This window comes from Centruroides sculpturatus, unplaced genomic scaffold, assembly GCF_000671375.1.
Source record: "Centruroides sculpturatus isolate CEXI.00-Female unplaced genomic scaffold, Cexi_2.0 scaffold3252, whole genome shotgun sequence".
Classification (NCBI taxonomy): domain Eukaryota; kingdom Metazoa; phylum Arthropoda; class Arachnida; order Scorpiones; family Buthidae; genus Centruroides; species Centruroides sculpturatus.
Genome location: NW_019387346.1, coordinates 1 through 11,739, shown reverse-complemented (window position 1 = coordinate 11,739; position 11,739 = coordinate 1). Strand labels below are relative to the sequence as shown.

General features: G+C 29.0%; 1 protein-coding gene across 1 annotated transcript; it reads left to right on the top strand.

The window, feature by feature from the left end:
- Positions 1-439: 439 nt before the first annotated feature.
- LOC111616375 (basic leucine zipper and W2 domain-containing protein 2-like) lies at positions 440-11,498 on the top strand. Its single transcript, XM_023357787.1, has 6 exons — positions 440-477; positions 5,689-5,824; positions 5,901-6,010; positions 10,810-10,896; positions 10,968-11,117; positions 11,223-11,498. Exons 2-6 carry the CDS (start codon positions 5,692-5,694, stop codon positions 11,481-11,483), a joined length of 741 nt encoding a protein of 246 aa, XP_023213555.1. The 5' UTR covers positions 440-477; positions 5,689-5,691; the 3' UTR covers positions 11,484-11,498.
- The last annotated feature ends 241 nt before the right edge of the window (positions 11,499-11,739 follow it).

Below are 11,739 nucleotides of genomic sequence, written 5' to 3'. Positions count from 1 at the left end.
TATGCCAAACAACTAGCAGATTAAATCAGGTTACTTTACTGCTATTATTTTTAATTAAATTCAAAATAATTTGGTGTTAGAGGTAGGTGTTAGGTTTTAATTAAAAATAATAGTGGAAAGTAGCCTGATTTAATCTGGCAATTATTGAAGCCAGTAATTTGGCTTAGAGGTAGGCATTAAGTGCCATCTCTTATTAAGTTTAATAATTATAATTAAATTAATATTTATTAAATAAGTTTATTCAAATGATTTAAAATTATTTATTATTCATAAATATTGATGGATAATTTTAACTACTTTATTTAGGTTTTTACAAAGTTGATACGTCGTTATAAATATTTGGAGAAAACACTTGAAGATGAGTTTAAAAAGGTTTGTTATTAAACTATTGCTTTAAGAATTTACAGATTCTTATTTATTTTTGCCTAATTTNGTTATAAATATTTGGAGAAAACACTTGAAGATGAGTTTAAAAAGGTTTGTTATTAAACTATTGCTTTAAGAATTTACAGATTCTTATTTATTTTTGCCTAATTTTATTTTTAATAAGTATTGTTATGATTTCATTTTCAAGTCATTTTTATGCATGCTTGCATGCTTTTGCACACAGTTGCTTATTGACAAAATAAGTTAGGCACTTAGAAACAATTGTTTAATTATTACGAAACTCTGCATATAAATATGTCAATTATTACAGTTGTGATTCAGTTTCATACTATGTAATGCCTTCAGAGTGCCTTAAAATTGCTACCTCAGTATCCTATAAAGACTTGCAGAGGTTTACTATGTTCAGAATTTTCAGTATACCTAGGATGATCATAAATTATAAATATGCAAACAGGACACAAAAAATTCTTTTGGGTGGAAACTTTTGGGAAAGTAATAGTTACAATAAGAAAAGATCATTTAGTGGTTATTTTTTATTGAACATTATGTAATTTTAATAGTTTAATGAATGTTTTACTGTCATATAACTACTTTGTTTTGTTTATAATTGTATAAAATTCAATGAGAAAAATTAACTAATACTAGGAAATCTGCTAAATTTAAAATATTCATTTATCTTTGCTTGTCTTGAATTCATGCTACAAAGTATGTATCATCACTGTGTTCTTTGAAAATAATACAAAAATATCTGAAAATATGATTCTAATAAATGACTAAAATGTGTTGGAGTTTACTGTTTTGAATTGTTGATCACAATAAATGTCACTTATTGTGGTTACTTTACTTTTATATTCTCAAGAGTATAAATAGTAAAGCTAAGGTAAACTAAAACAATAAAAATTGTAATATGTACTTGGTGTTGTAGCATGAACTATAACTTTAAATGCTGTCGTCAGTAGTAATTTTTGTAAAACAGTTTGATGTTATATTTAGTGAGATTATAGAGGTGCAGTTGTCTCAGCTGATTTCATGAAGACACATGAAGTTGTTCAAATAATGAAATGAAAACACTTGAAATATACTGATAGTGATGTAAATATAAAAATAAAAAAATTTGGGATATTTAAGTGTCTTTCTCCCAACAATCTTTCTCAAGATGACGGAACAAAATGTAGAAAATCAGAATATCTGTCTCCCTAAGTGTACCTGTTATTTGGAGGTGTTTGAATGTCAGGCATATCTTTTGATGCAGTCAAGGATATTACAGTTGACAGAGTTTGAGAAAGGTTTCATTATTGGTCCATTGAAAGCAGGATGGTTGTTTTGCCAAATTATCTGCCATCTAGGCTGTTCTGACTTGACTAAGAGGAAATGGGGGTTTAAAAATTGATGATTGTGATCAAAACACACAGCAAATTTGGTAAAGCAATGGTTTTAACAGAAAAGGGTGAATCTTATGACATGGCCAGCCCAATCGCCAGACCTAAACCCCATAGTAAATCTTTGGGATAAAGTTGAGTTATGTATATGCCAGCATACATATTCGAATCCAGATGAATTATGGTCTACCATTTAAAAAGCATGGTTTGAGACTTCCAAATCACTGCTTGACACCTTAGTTGATTCAATGGAATGTAGATGTGATGCAGTGATCAGAAGCTTTGGTTATGCCACAAAATACTAATATTTTGTCCTAAAAATACTGGACAAATCTGCATACTTCCTTTGGTAGCTCTACTTTTGTTACAGTGTAAAATATAAAAATTGTTTGTTTTTTCTTTAGTAAATCAGATTTAAAATAAAATCTGTTTGATTCAATTGAGTATTTTGACTCTTTTCAACTATTACAATATTAATTATGTAGTAGGTGGTGAACAAAATAGAAGTCTCATTTTTAAAACATATGTCAAGGGTAGTTCTTCTTTTGGCCACTACTGTACATAGTAGGCAAACAGACCACTAATAGAGATTATCAAGACTGAATCAATGGAGGTTTATTTTTAAAATTTTTTTTAACCTTTAATTTTGTTACTTGTGGGTTTGTATACTAACAATTGACTACAGTGGATACTAGAGCAGAATACATTTCAGGGTAATAGAATATGAGGATACTATAAAAACTGAATTAAATTCAAATTGTCTTATGACTTGCCTCAATCCTACTGCAAATTGTCTTATGACTTGCCTTAATCCTACTAGCAGATGTGCTCTGAACTGTGGAAGCATATATGTTGTTCAATATTTCATTGACAAGTGAATTTTTCTTATAAGATGTGGCCACTGTAAAAGTCCCTCATACAGTTTCTCACATGAATTTCTATTACAGATGCATCAAGGTTACTTTACCAGAAACATTGCCTTCAACGTTGTGACAGTAAATTGAGTTTTTTTTGCTTGTTCATGTATGCTCACAGAATTTATGAGAGAGAAGATCCTTTCAGTGGTAGACAGAGAATAAATTACACTAAACTATAAACTATCTTCTGTTCTTGATGACAGGGAACACTTTGTCTGGAAATGGCAAAATACTTCACCCCACTGGGTATCAATCCCTGCTTGTTTGGAGTTCCAGCCTGATATCATGCCAGCTGAAGCAAACCTGCACACGTTGCTTTTATCATTGAATAGTTTATTATCATTAATTTCCAGATGTGAAAGTTTTGATTCAAATAAAGGATGCTTGCTTCAACATTTCTTCAAAGCAGCAGTTTTTTAAACCTTACCCAACTGAAGCCATGTATGTTTCAGGCTNCAAAAAGACTTTACACACACAAACAAATGTAAAATGAATGAATGCTTTCGTAATTGCATCTGTGGCTAGCCAACAGATGTAGGTATTCAGCACACATTCGCGGAACACCAATCGTAGCACTGCAGCGGTCCTATTTTAAAACGGTACTTACTTAAAAAACATGTGTCGTATTTTCCTTTTAACATTGCAGTTAGAAAGTGTTCTTTTGTATTTTCAGAATTTTTTTATTTTTCACATATTTCCAATGTCTAAGGTAATAGATATCTTTATATTGTTGAAATTAAAACATTTTGTAGATGGCATATAAAAAAAGAGAAAAAAGATGGTAGAAAGTATACTGTAAGATACAAACATGGAACAAAAATTGTTTAAAACTGATATTTTGATTATACTAATAGAAATATTGAAAGAATGGACAAATTGTAAAAACTTCAGTAAATGAAAAGAAAATGTTACAAAAATATTTTATTCATTATAATGTATGACATTATGCAGGTTTAAAATTAGCAGTTGTCTGGAACAACCAGACGACCAAAATTTTATTTGGACTACCGAATGTACTTTCAAAGTTATCTAGCAGACAGCCTCATTTATTTTCTCTTTTTTTTTTTTTTTTTTTTTTTAACTTTTTTGTATTTGTGAATATTTTATCTTGTTAAATAGTAATGAATACTTTTCTTAATGATGATAAAAACAAAACAGCTGAAAGTCCATTTTAGATGTCGGACCTTATGATGACAAATCAACATGACCACCGTGGTATATGGCAGCAGAAAGAACATGAGATGAGAAAATAAAAAAATTAAGATTCATTTGAGTATCTAACATTATCATCATTGCCATTGTATTGACTTATGAGAGTTTTAGATATGTTATTTACATGACATTTTGTAACTGGAAACTTACAAGAGATTTTGTGCTAACTTATGATATGAGGTGTTTGTGAATCCAATCTGAGTTACAGTGTTCAATACAGTTGATATTTATACATGCATGCAATATTATAATAAAAAAATATATATATAATTTGAAAAATTATAAATTATGATTAATATATATATATATTTACATACAGGGGGGTGAAAAAGTAGGTATACAGTTGTTGTTATAAAAAATCATCCAGGGAGAAAATAGAGGGGAAAAAACATTTATTTTTATGTACAAATTAAATCACAAATAAGGAATATATACTAATAAAAGATAATAAAAATAATAATAATAATGAACATTATAAAGTCAACACACCTTACTACTGAGAAAGCACATTTATTAAGCTAAACAAACGTTTTCAACCCATTTCATGGGCCATCCTCAGGTTAATGACGTTCGAATGAATGGCTTTTCGAACACGTTCAAATTTAAATTATATTAGAACACCAAACATTTGTATTTCTCAGATTCTCAACTGTATACCTACTTTTGCACCCTCTTGTGTATTAAAAAATTTTTATTCATAATATAAATATGAATGAAATTAAATATCCTTTCAGTATTATTTACAGTTAAGTTAAAACACAAATTTAAATAAAATACGGATAATGATAGAAGTAAGATTGTCATCAGAATGAGAGATAGAATACTATTCAAATCTTTATCTGTAAAAGTTTTACAATTGTAGTATTATTGAATTATCACACAAACCAATTTCACTGTTAGCTCTGCTATAAATTTATGAAAATTTATAAATTCAAACAAAACACAAAATAAGATAGGATAATTTATTAACACAATACTGAAAAAACTGCAATAATCTTTCACTAGTGCTGATGGTAAACAAACATTTTAGTTGAATAAAGCAATAAGCATGCTATCTTGTGTATCATCCAACCAGTATGCTTAATTAGGAATTATTATAACTGAATACATTCATTGCAAATGATACAAATTTAACAGTACTAACATATACTACAGGGTGTCCCAAAAGTTTCCATACATAGAAAGGTAAAATGTAACTTTATTCATAAAACATTTAAAATGTCAGCATGAAGATTTGTGTCAATGGATTGATGGAGTAAAGCAATGGAACACATGGGTGATCTGCCAATGGGGTAACTTCTAGCAGGACTTCCTATGTGGAAACTGAATTCTGTTTAGGTGTTAGACACGTGAAGAAAACCCAGAATACTGCATGGTGGCCAGCCCATTGGTCAGCTACGAACTAATGACCAACTGCCAATAAATATCCAATGATTTTATTTATTTGGCTACTGGTGGACTTGATATATATCAATTTATGGAGACTTTTTTTAATCCCCTGTATTTTTAATATATTGTCTCATTAAAGTATTATAGATAATTGGCTTTAAAATAAACATTTTACTGTTAGTCATAAATATCTTTCATAAATGCTGTTTTCAAAAAAGGATAGTTAAAATTTTAAATTTGAAAATTCTAGTTTTTGTTAATTATGTAAAAATTTATTAGAATTATAATCTAAGGTCCATTATACTTTATTTATACTGAAATTTGAGATAGTAAAATTACATTACAAATTTAATTTTTTATGTGGTTAAATAAATGTTGAACTGAAAATTTTTTGATTTTTTAAGGTAATGGTCTTCCTTAAAGGATTTACCCCAGAAGAAAGAAGAAAACTTGCAAAGGTAACCTCAATTCTAGTAGCTGGTGGTCAAATACCTGCTTCTGTTCTTGCAAATACATTGCAGGATCATTTAGTAAGAGATGGTAAGATAAACTTTCTATTTACTTATGCAAGTAACTGTTGGATATATAGTTACATGAGTTGATACAATATTTTTAGGAATTGCCTTAGAATTTATTATGGATGTCTTTCAAGCATGGCTTGTAGATAAAGATAGCACTTCATTATGGGGAGCTTTACGTAAAGCAGGGCTAGATACTCGTTTGTTGGTAAGTTTTTGTTACCGATAATTAATGTAAAATGTTTTTTATAGTTATAATCAGAATAAAATTATACCATTCTTCATTTATAAGCACTATTTTTTGTTTAAGGTTTTTAGAATGCTGCAAGAAGATAAAACATGAAACTATAAATCTTGATTTATACTAAAGAAACATCATTTTCATAATTAGCTAGGAAAATGTGTCTAAAATTCTGAAATTTCATTTAATGCACTTCAAATAGAATAAATTATCAATGTCTTTATTGTGTCCTTTTACACACCTCAGGAACAAAACTGTATTTTTTTCCACTGAAGTCAACCTTTTATTGGAGTCTACTCAGCTGCCTTAATATGCAAAAAAACATTTAAAAACATTCCAGGGTGATGGCACAGTGAAATAAAAATATATTAATTAACACATTGGTCAGGATGACATTAATAATTAAAAAATAGAAGAAATTATTAATGTCATTCCTGGCCAATGTGTTAAGTTTATATATATTAATATATATATATATTTACATACAGGGGGGTGAAAAAGTAGGTATACAGTTGTTGTTATAAAAAATCATCCAGGGAGAAAATAGAGGGGAAAAAACATTTATTTTTATGTACAAATTAAATCACAAATAAGGAATATATACTAATAAAAGATAATAAAAATAATAATAATAATGAACATTATAAAGTCAACACACCTTACTACTGAGAAAGCACATTTATTAAGCTAAACAAACGTTTTCAACCCATTTCATGGGCCATCCTCAGGTTAATGACGTTCGAATGAATGGCTTTTCGAACACGTTCAAATTTAAATTATATTAGAACACCAAACATTTGTATTTCTCAGATTCTCAACTGTATACCTACTTTTGCACCCTCTTGTGTATTAAAAAATTTTTATTCATAATATAAATATGAATGAAATTAAATATCCTTTCAGTATTATTTACAGTTAAGTTAAAACACAAATTTAAATAAAATACGGATAATGATAGAAGTAAGATTGTCATCAGAATGAGAGATAGAATACTATTCAAATCTTTATCTGTAAAAGTTTTACAATTGTAGTATTATTGAATTATCACACAAACCAATTTCACTGTTAGCTCTGCTATAAATTTATGAAAATTTATAAATTCAAACAAAACACAAAATAAGATAGGATAATTTATTAACACAATACTGAAAAAACTGCAATAATCTTTCACTAGTGCTGATGGTAAACAAACATTTTAGTTGAATAAAGCAATAAGCATGCTATCTTGTGTATCATCCAACCAGTATGCTTAATTAGGAATTATTATAACTGAATACATTCATTGCAAATGATACAAATTTAACAGTACTAACATATACTACAGGGTGTCCCAAAAGTTTCCATACATAGAAAGGTAAAATGTAACTTTATTCATAAAACATTTAAAATGTCAGCATGAAGATTTGTGTCAATGGATTGATGGAGTAAAGCAATGGAACACATGGGTGATCTGCCAATGGGGTAACTTCTAGCAGGACTTCCTATGTGGAAACTGAATTCTGTTTAGGTGTTAGACACGTGAAGAAAACCCAGAATACTGCATGGTGGCCAGCCCATTGGTCAGCTACGAACTAATGACCAACTGCCAATAAATATCCAATGATTTTATTTATTTGGCTACTGGTGGACTTGATATATATCAATTTATGGAGACTTTTTTTAATCCCCTGTATTTTTAATATATTGTCTCATTAAAGTATTATAGATAATTGGCTTTAAAATAAACATTTTACTGTTAGTCATAAATATCTTTCATAAATGCTGTTTTCAAAAAAGGATAGTTAAAATTTTAAATTTGAAAATTCNGGACAGGAACAGCAGTCAATGGGATCGGTGGTGGAACACAGTTACACTATACTTAAGGGAAGGAGCCAGTCAGCAAACTCTCATTGTCAGTTGCAATGTTCATCTTTATATTTTGGGGGTCCTCCCCCTTGATTTTGATGCCCTTTTTTGGTAATGTTTAGGGTTTAGACCAATAGATGAATTTAGGACGATAGTTCCTAGTGACACATTCATTCGGAAAATGGTCACCTTTAGAAAAGAAGTAGATCTGGGAAAAGATACGATCACATCCTTCCAGTTTTTTTTATTAAATGTTGGGAAAATTTTCTTTTTTATAATATGTGAAATTTAAGTGCTAGTCTAAATAAATTATATATTTTGTTGTAATTAATTAAAAATTTCATCTCGTCTAGCCTCTCTCAATATATTTAGATTAGGAATGAAAGAATGTTTATTTCTCTTAATTAGATAATTTAGAAGTAAAATTTTTAAAGTTTAAATTAAATATTTACAATTCCTTCTTTTTTTAATTTTCAAAAGTAATGAATGATTTTAATTTATTAAAAGCTTTTTACTTTAGAAGTAACATTTTGTTACTTTACCACAGGGTTTCCACAAATTCTGGAATCCCAGAAAAATTTGGGAATTTCAAAAGACACATTTTTGTCACTTGATTAATAAGTATATTTAGTATGTTGACAATTTAGATTACATTTCCTTGACTTCTCCAGGAAATTAGTGAATTATCATAGGTTCCTTTAAAAACAGAAACAGAAAACCAAGAAAAATACTGTTCTGTGTGTTAATTTTTTTTTCCAACAATGTAGAATGATCTTTTGCAAAAAGCAGAAATTCAAATTTCTAGTATTGATGTCATTGGAATGACATTAGAATTTCAAGAAACGACAGTAGTATAGGTGATTGCAAGTCATTTGGCAGTCATATAGCTCATGCTCAACTTTTTTTTGCCTTGTGAACTTTTTAAGTGAAATATCAATATATATTTCAAAAATTTCTAGTGTAGTATTGTGTTTGTTTTGTTGTAAGCAATCTTTGTTTCATATGTTCTTATTGTGTCTGCCATGTTGAATCTTTCTGTATACTACTAATTTTTAAATTTTTGCACATAACAACAGAGAAGTTAAATGTTTTAAATTATATTTTCTAGACACACTGTGCTTTAGAAATGGAAATTTTTCTATTTTCTCTGTGCTTTTCTATAAGTAAGAATAGGGTTTTAAAAATTTATTTCTATTTCTAGCTTATTTATTATTTTGCTATATCAGTCTAGCAGATGAATTAGTTGTATGGTCAGTAAAACAAGTTGAATGGATTGCTTGTTCAAGTGGTTATGGAGAGAACATTGCAACAAAGTAGATGCAAAAAAATTATTTATGTACAGTACAGTAAGGGCTTGACTCAAAGTATTTTGACTACTGTCACTTCACTCTCAGAAATTTTGTATCCTAGAAAAGTTTACAAAGCTTTTATTAGCAGTGGTATGATTTTATGAAGAATTAGTCAGAGCATCAAAACTTAAAACACTTGCATTGAAGAATGGGTTGCAGAATTCATCAAAATAGTCTAAACTTGCCCAATATCCATTTTAACAAGATATGATTTTTATTTTTAGTTAATTTTTCACTGGGCATAATTGATTCTAGAGAGCTATGTTTGATTGTAAAAAGTTAGCAATTGTCTTACAGTTTCCTAAAAAAGGGAAGCTGCCATTTGCAAATTAATAATAATACTGCACTCACAATATGTATTTGCTCTGATTGGCCAATTTATTTTTTGTTTTGTGTTGTTCAAAAGCAGAGCTTCTCCATTTCTGCCATATCAAGAATTTGGCTATGAGTCAAGTCTGAAATCCTCAATAACCTGGCAATGCAGTTTGAGTCAGTAAAATGATATGTTTTTAAGCAAAAACTCAACAAATAAGTTTAATATCCCTATTAGGAATTGTATATGAATTGTATTTTCTTTGATATATTTACAGTATATTTATATTAAAATATCACTGTATAAAAGCAGTACTATGTAAATAAATAAATGAACCTACAATAATGAACTGTTAAGAATAAACTCATGAGATTGCACTGAAATTTTGTGATAAAAACTGTTAACCGTACAACTGCAGGATAACACAAATATGCCACTGAAACAAATAAAAATAGATGATGGGAAATGGAATCTCTTCTCATTTTTACAAGTGCAAATTTCAAGTTTTTTACAAATGCACTTTAAAGAAATTCATAATACTTAAGTTATTTGATTTGGATTCTTTGACAGCAGGCACACGAGGTGGCATTTCCCATATTAATGTTCTTTTGCCCCTCACTGTTTGCTAGCCACCACTGCTATTCCATTCAAGTTTAAATGCAAACAGTGTAAAAAAAAAAAGAATGTCACAAGCAGTGAAATAGACCACTGGATGAAACAGAAAACAGACTCAAATATTAAGCTGTATGAACAGCCAGGAAGTAAAGAATAAAATTCAATATTTGTTCTTGTTCAGCCTTTTTTTTTTTTTTATTATTGATCATTGTCATGTATAAATTACCACTAGTTTACATAATGACATGTAAAGAGCTACATTTCTGATAGGGTTGTTCCTAGTATAACAATGTGTTGCTAGTTGTCGTGGGCTATTTTATTTTTATGGTAGCCTACCAACCTATGCTAGGTCTACTCAAGTTATCAGCCATATGGATGATCCACACACAGAAATTTCTAGCTAATTCCTTTGATAGGTACTAAAGAATGTCATTTGTTATAATGGGAATTTAGATACTGGGATATGGCTGTGTATTTTCTCACATATCACAGAAGTTTTAATTGCTACTCTTGAAAAGTCCTGAAATTTCATTTTGCAAAAAAGAGTGGGATTCTTGTTACTATCTTATCAAACAGTACACAATTTAATAAATATCAATGTTATATTTATGTTTTTCAATAATAATATGATGATTATATTACAGGAATTCTTTCCGGTAAGCAAACGTAGTCAAGAGAATTTAATTGCAACTTTTAAATTGCATGGTTTAACCCAGCTCTTAGAATATCAGGTATGGTTTTGAATAACCAAAAATTATATTGAAAATGATTAATTACCAAGTTTTTTTTTTTTTTAATATAGAAAGCACAAGAAAATTCCTTTGTAAAAAAAGAATTGCAGCAACAAGTTTTCACACGATTGAAAGAAAAAGCTAGTGTGAAGGAAATCATTCCTATTGTGAAGGAATATATGATTAAATATTCTCTTCCCGAACCCGACGTTGCTGTCTTGGTAGGACCTTTTTTTTTAATTAGATTCAGTTATGTCTAGAAGGAATTAAATTTTTATTTCTCTGAAATTAGATTTCAAATTTGAATCAAACATTTTCATTCTTAGTTATGGACTTCATTGATGGCTATTGTTGAATGGAATAAAAAGGAAGAATTGGTTGCCGAGCAGGCACTGAAGCATCTTCGTCAATATACTTCTCTGCTTTCTGCATTTACACAAAATGCCAAAGCAGAATTAGCCCTTCTTGTGAAGGTTCAAGAATTTTGCTATGATAACATGAACTTTATGAAAGTATTCCAGAAAATAGTTGTCCTCCTCTATAAAAGTAAGAGCAATTTTATATTTGATGAAAACTTAAATTTGTAATTATTTTAAAAATAATGAATAAAGCTAAAATCTGTTTTTATAACGAATGATGTTATGATACATGTATTACAGTAGAGCTTTGTTTATCCGAATCAATTGGGGACTGAGGTTGTTCGGATAACCGATTATGTACGAAAAAATATATTAACCTATCCCATGTTGAAATTTTTCTCCGTTGCGTGTCGCTTTGCGTTGAATTTTCATCAATGTTAATCCTAATGAAAACTTTTTAAAATAATAATCATGGCTATTGAAT

Bases quoted from the DNA above. Each gene is read 5' to 3' on its own strand.
- LOC111616375 (XM_023357787.1), top strand. From the start codon at position 5,692: ATGGTCTTCCTTAAAGGATTTACCCCAGAAGAAAGAAGAAAACTTGCA. The intron at 5,825-5,900 runs GTAAGATAAACT...CAATATTTTTAG, and splicing joins GGATCATTTAGTAAGAGATG to GAATTGCCTTAGAATTTATT. The intron at 6,011-10,809 runs GTAAGTTTTTGT...ATTATATTACAG, and splicing joins GGCTAGATACTCGTTTGTTG to GAATTCTTTCCGGTAAGCAA.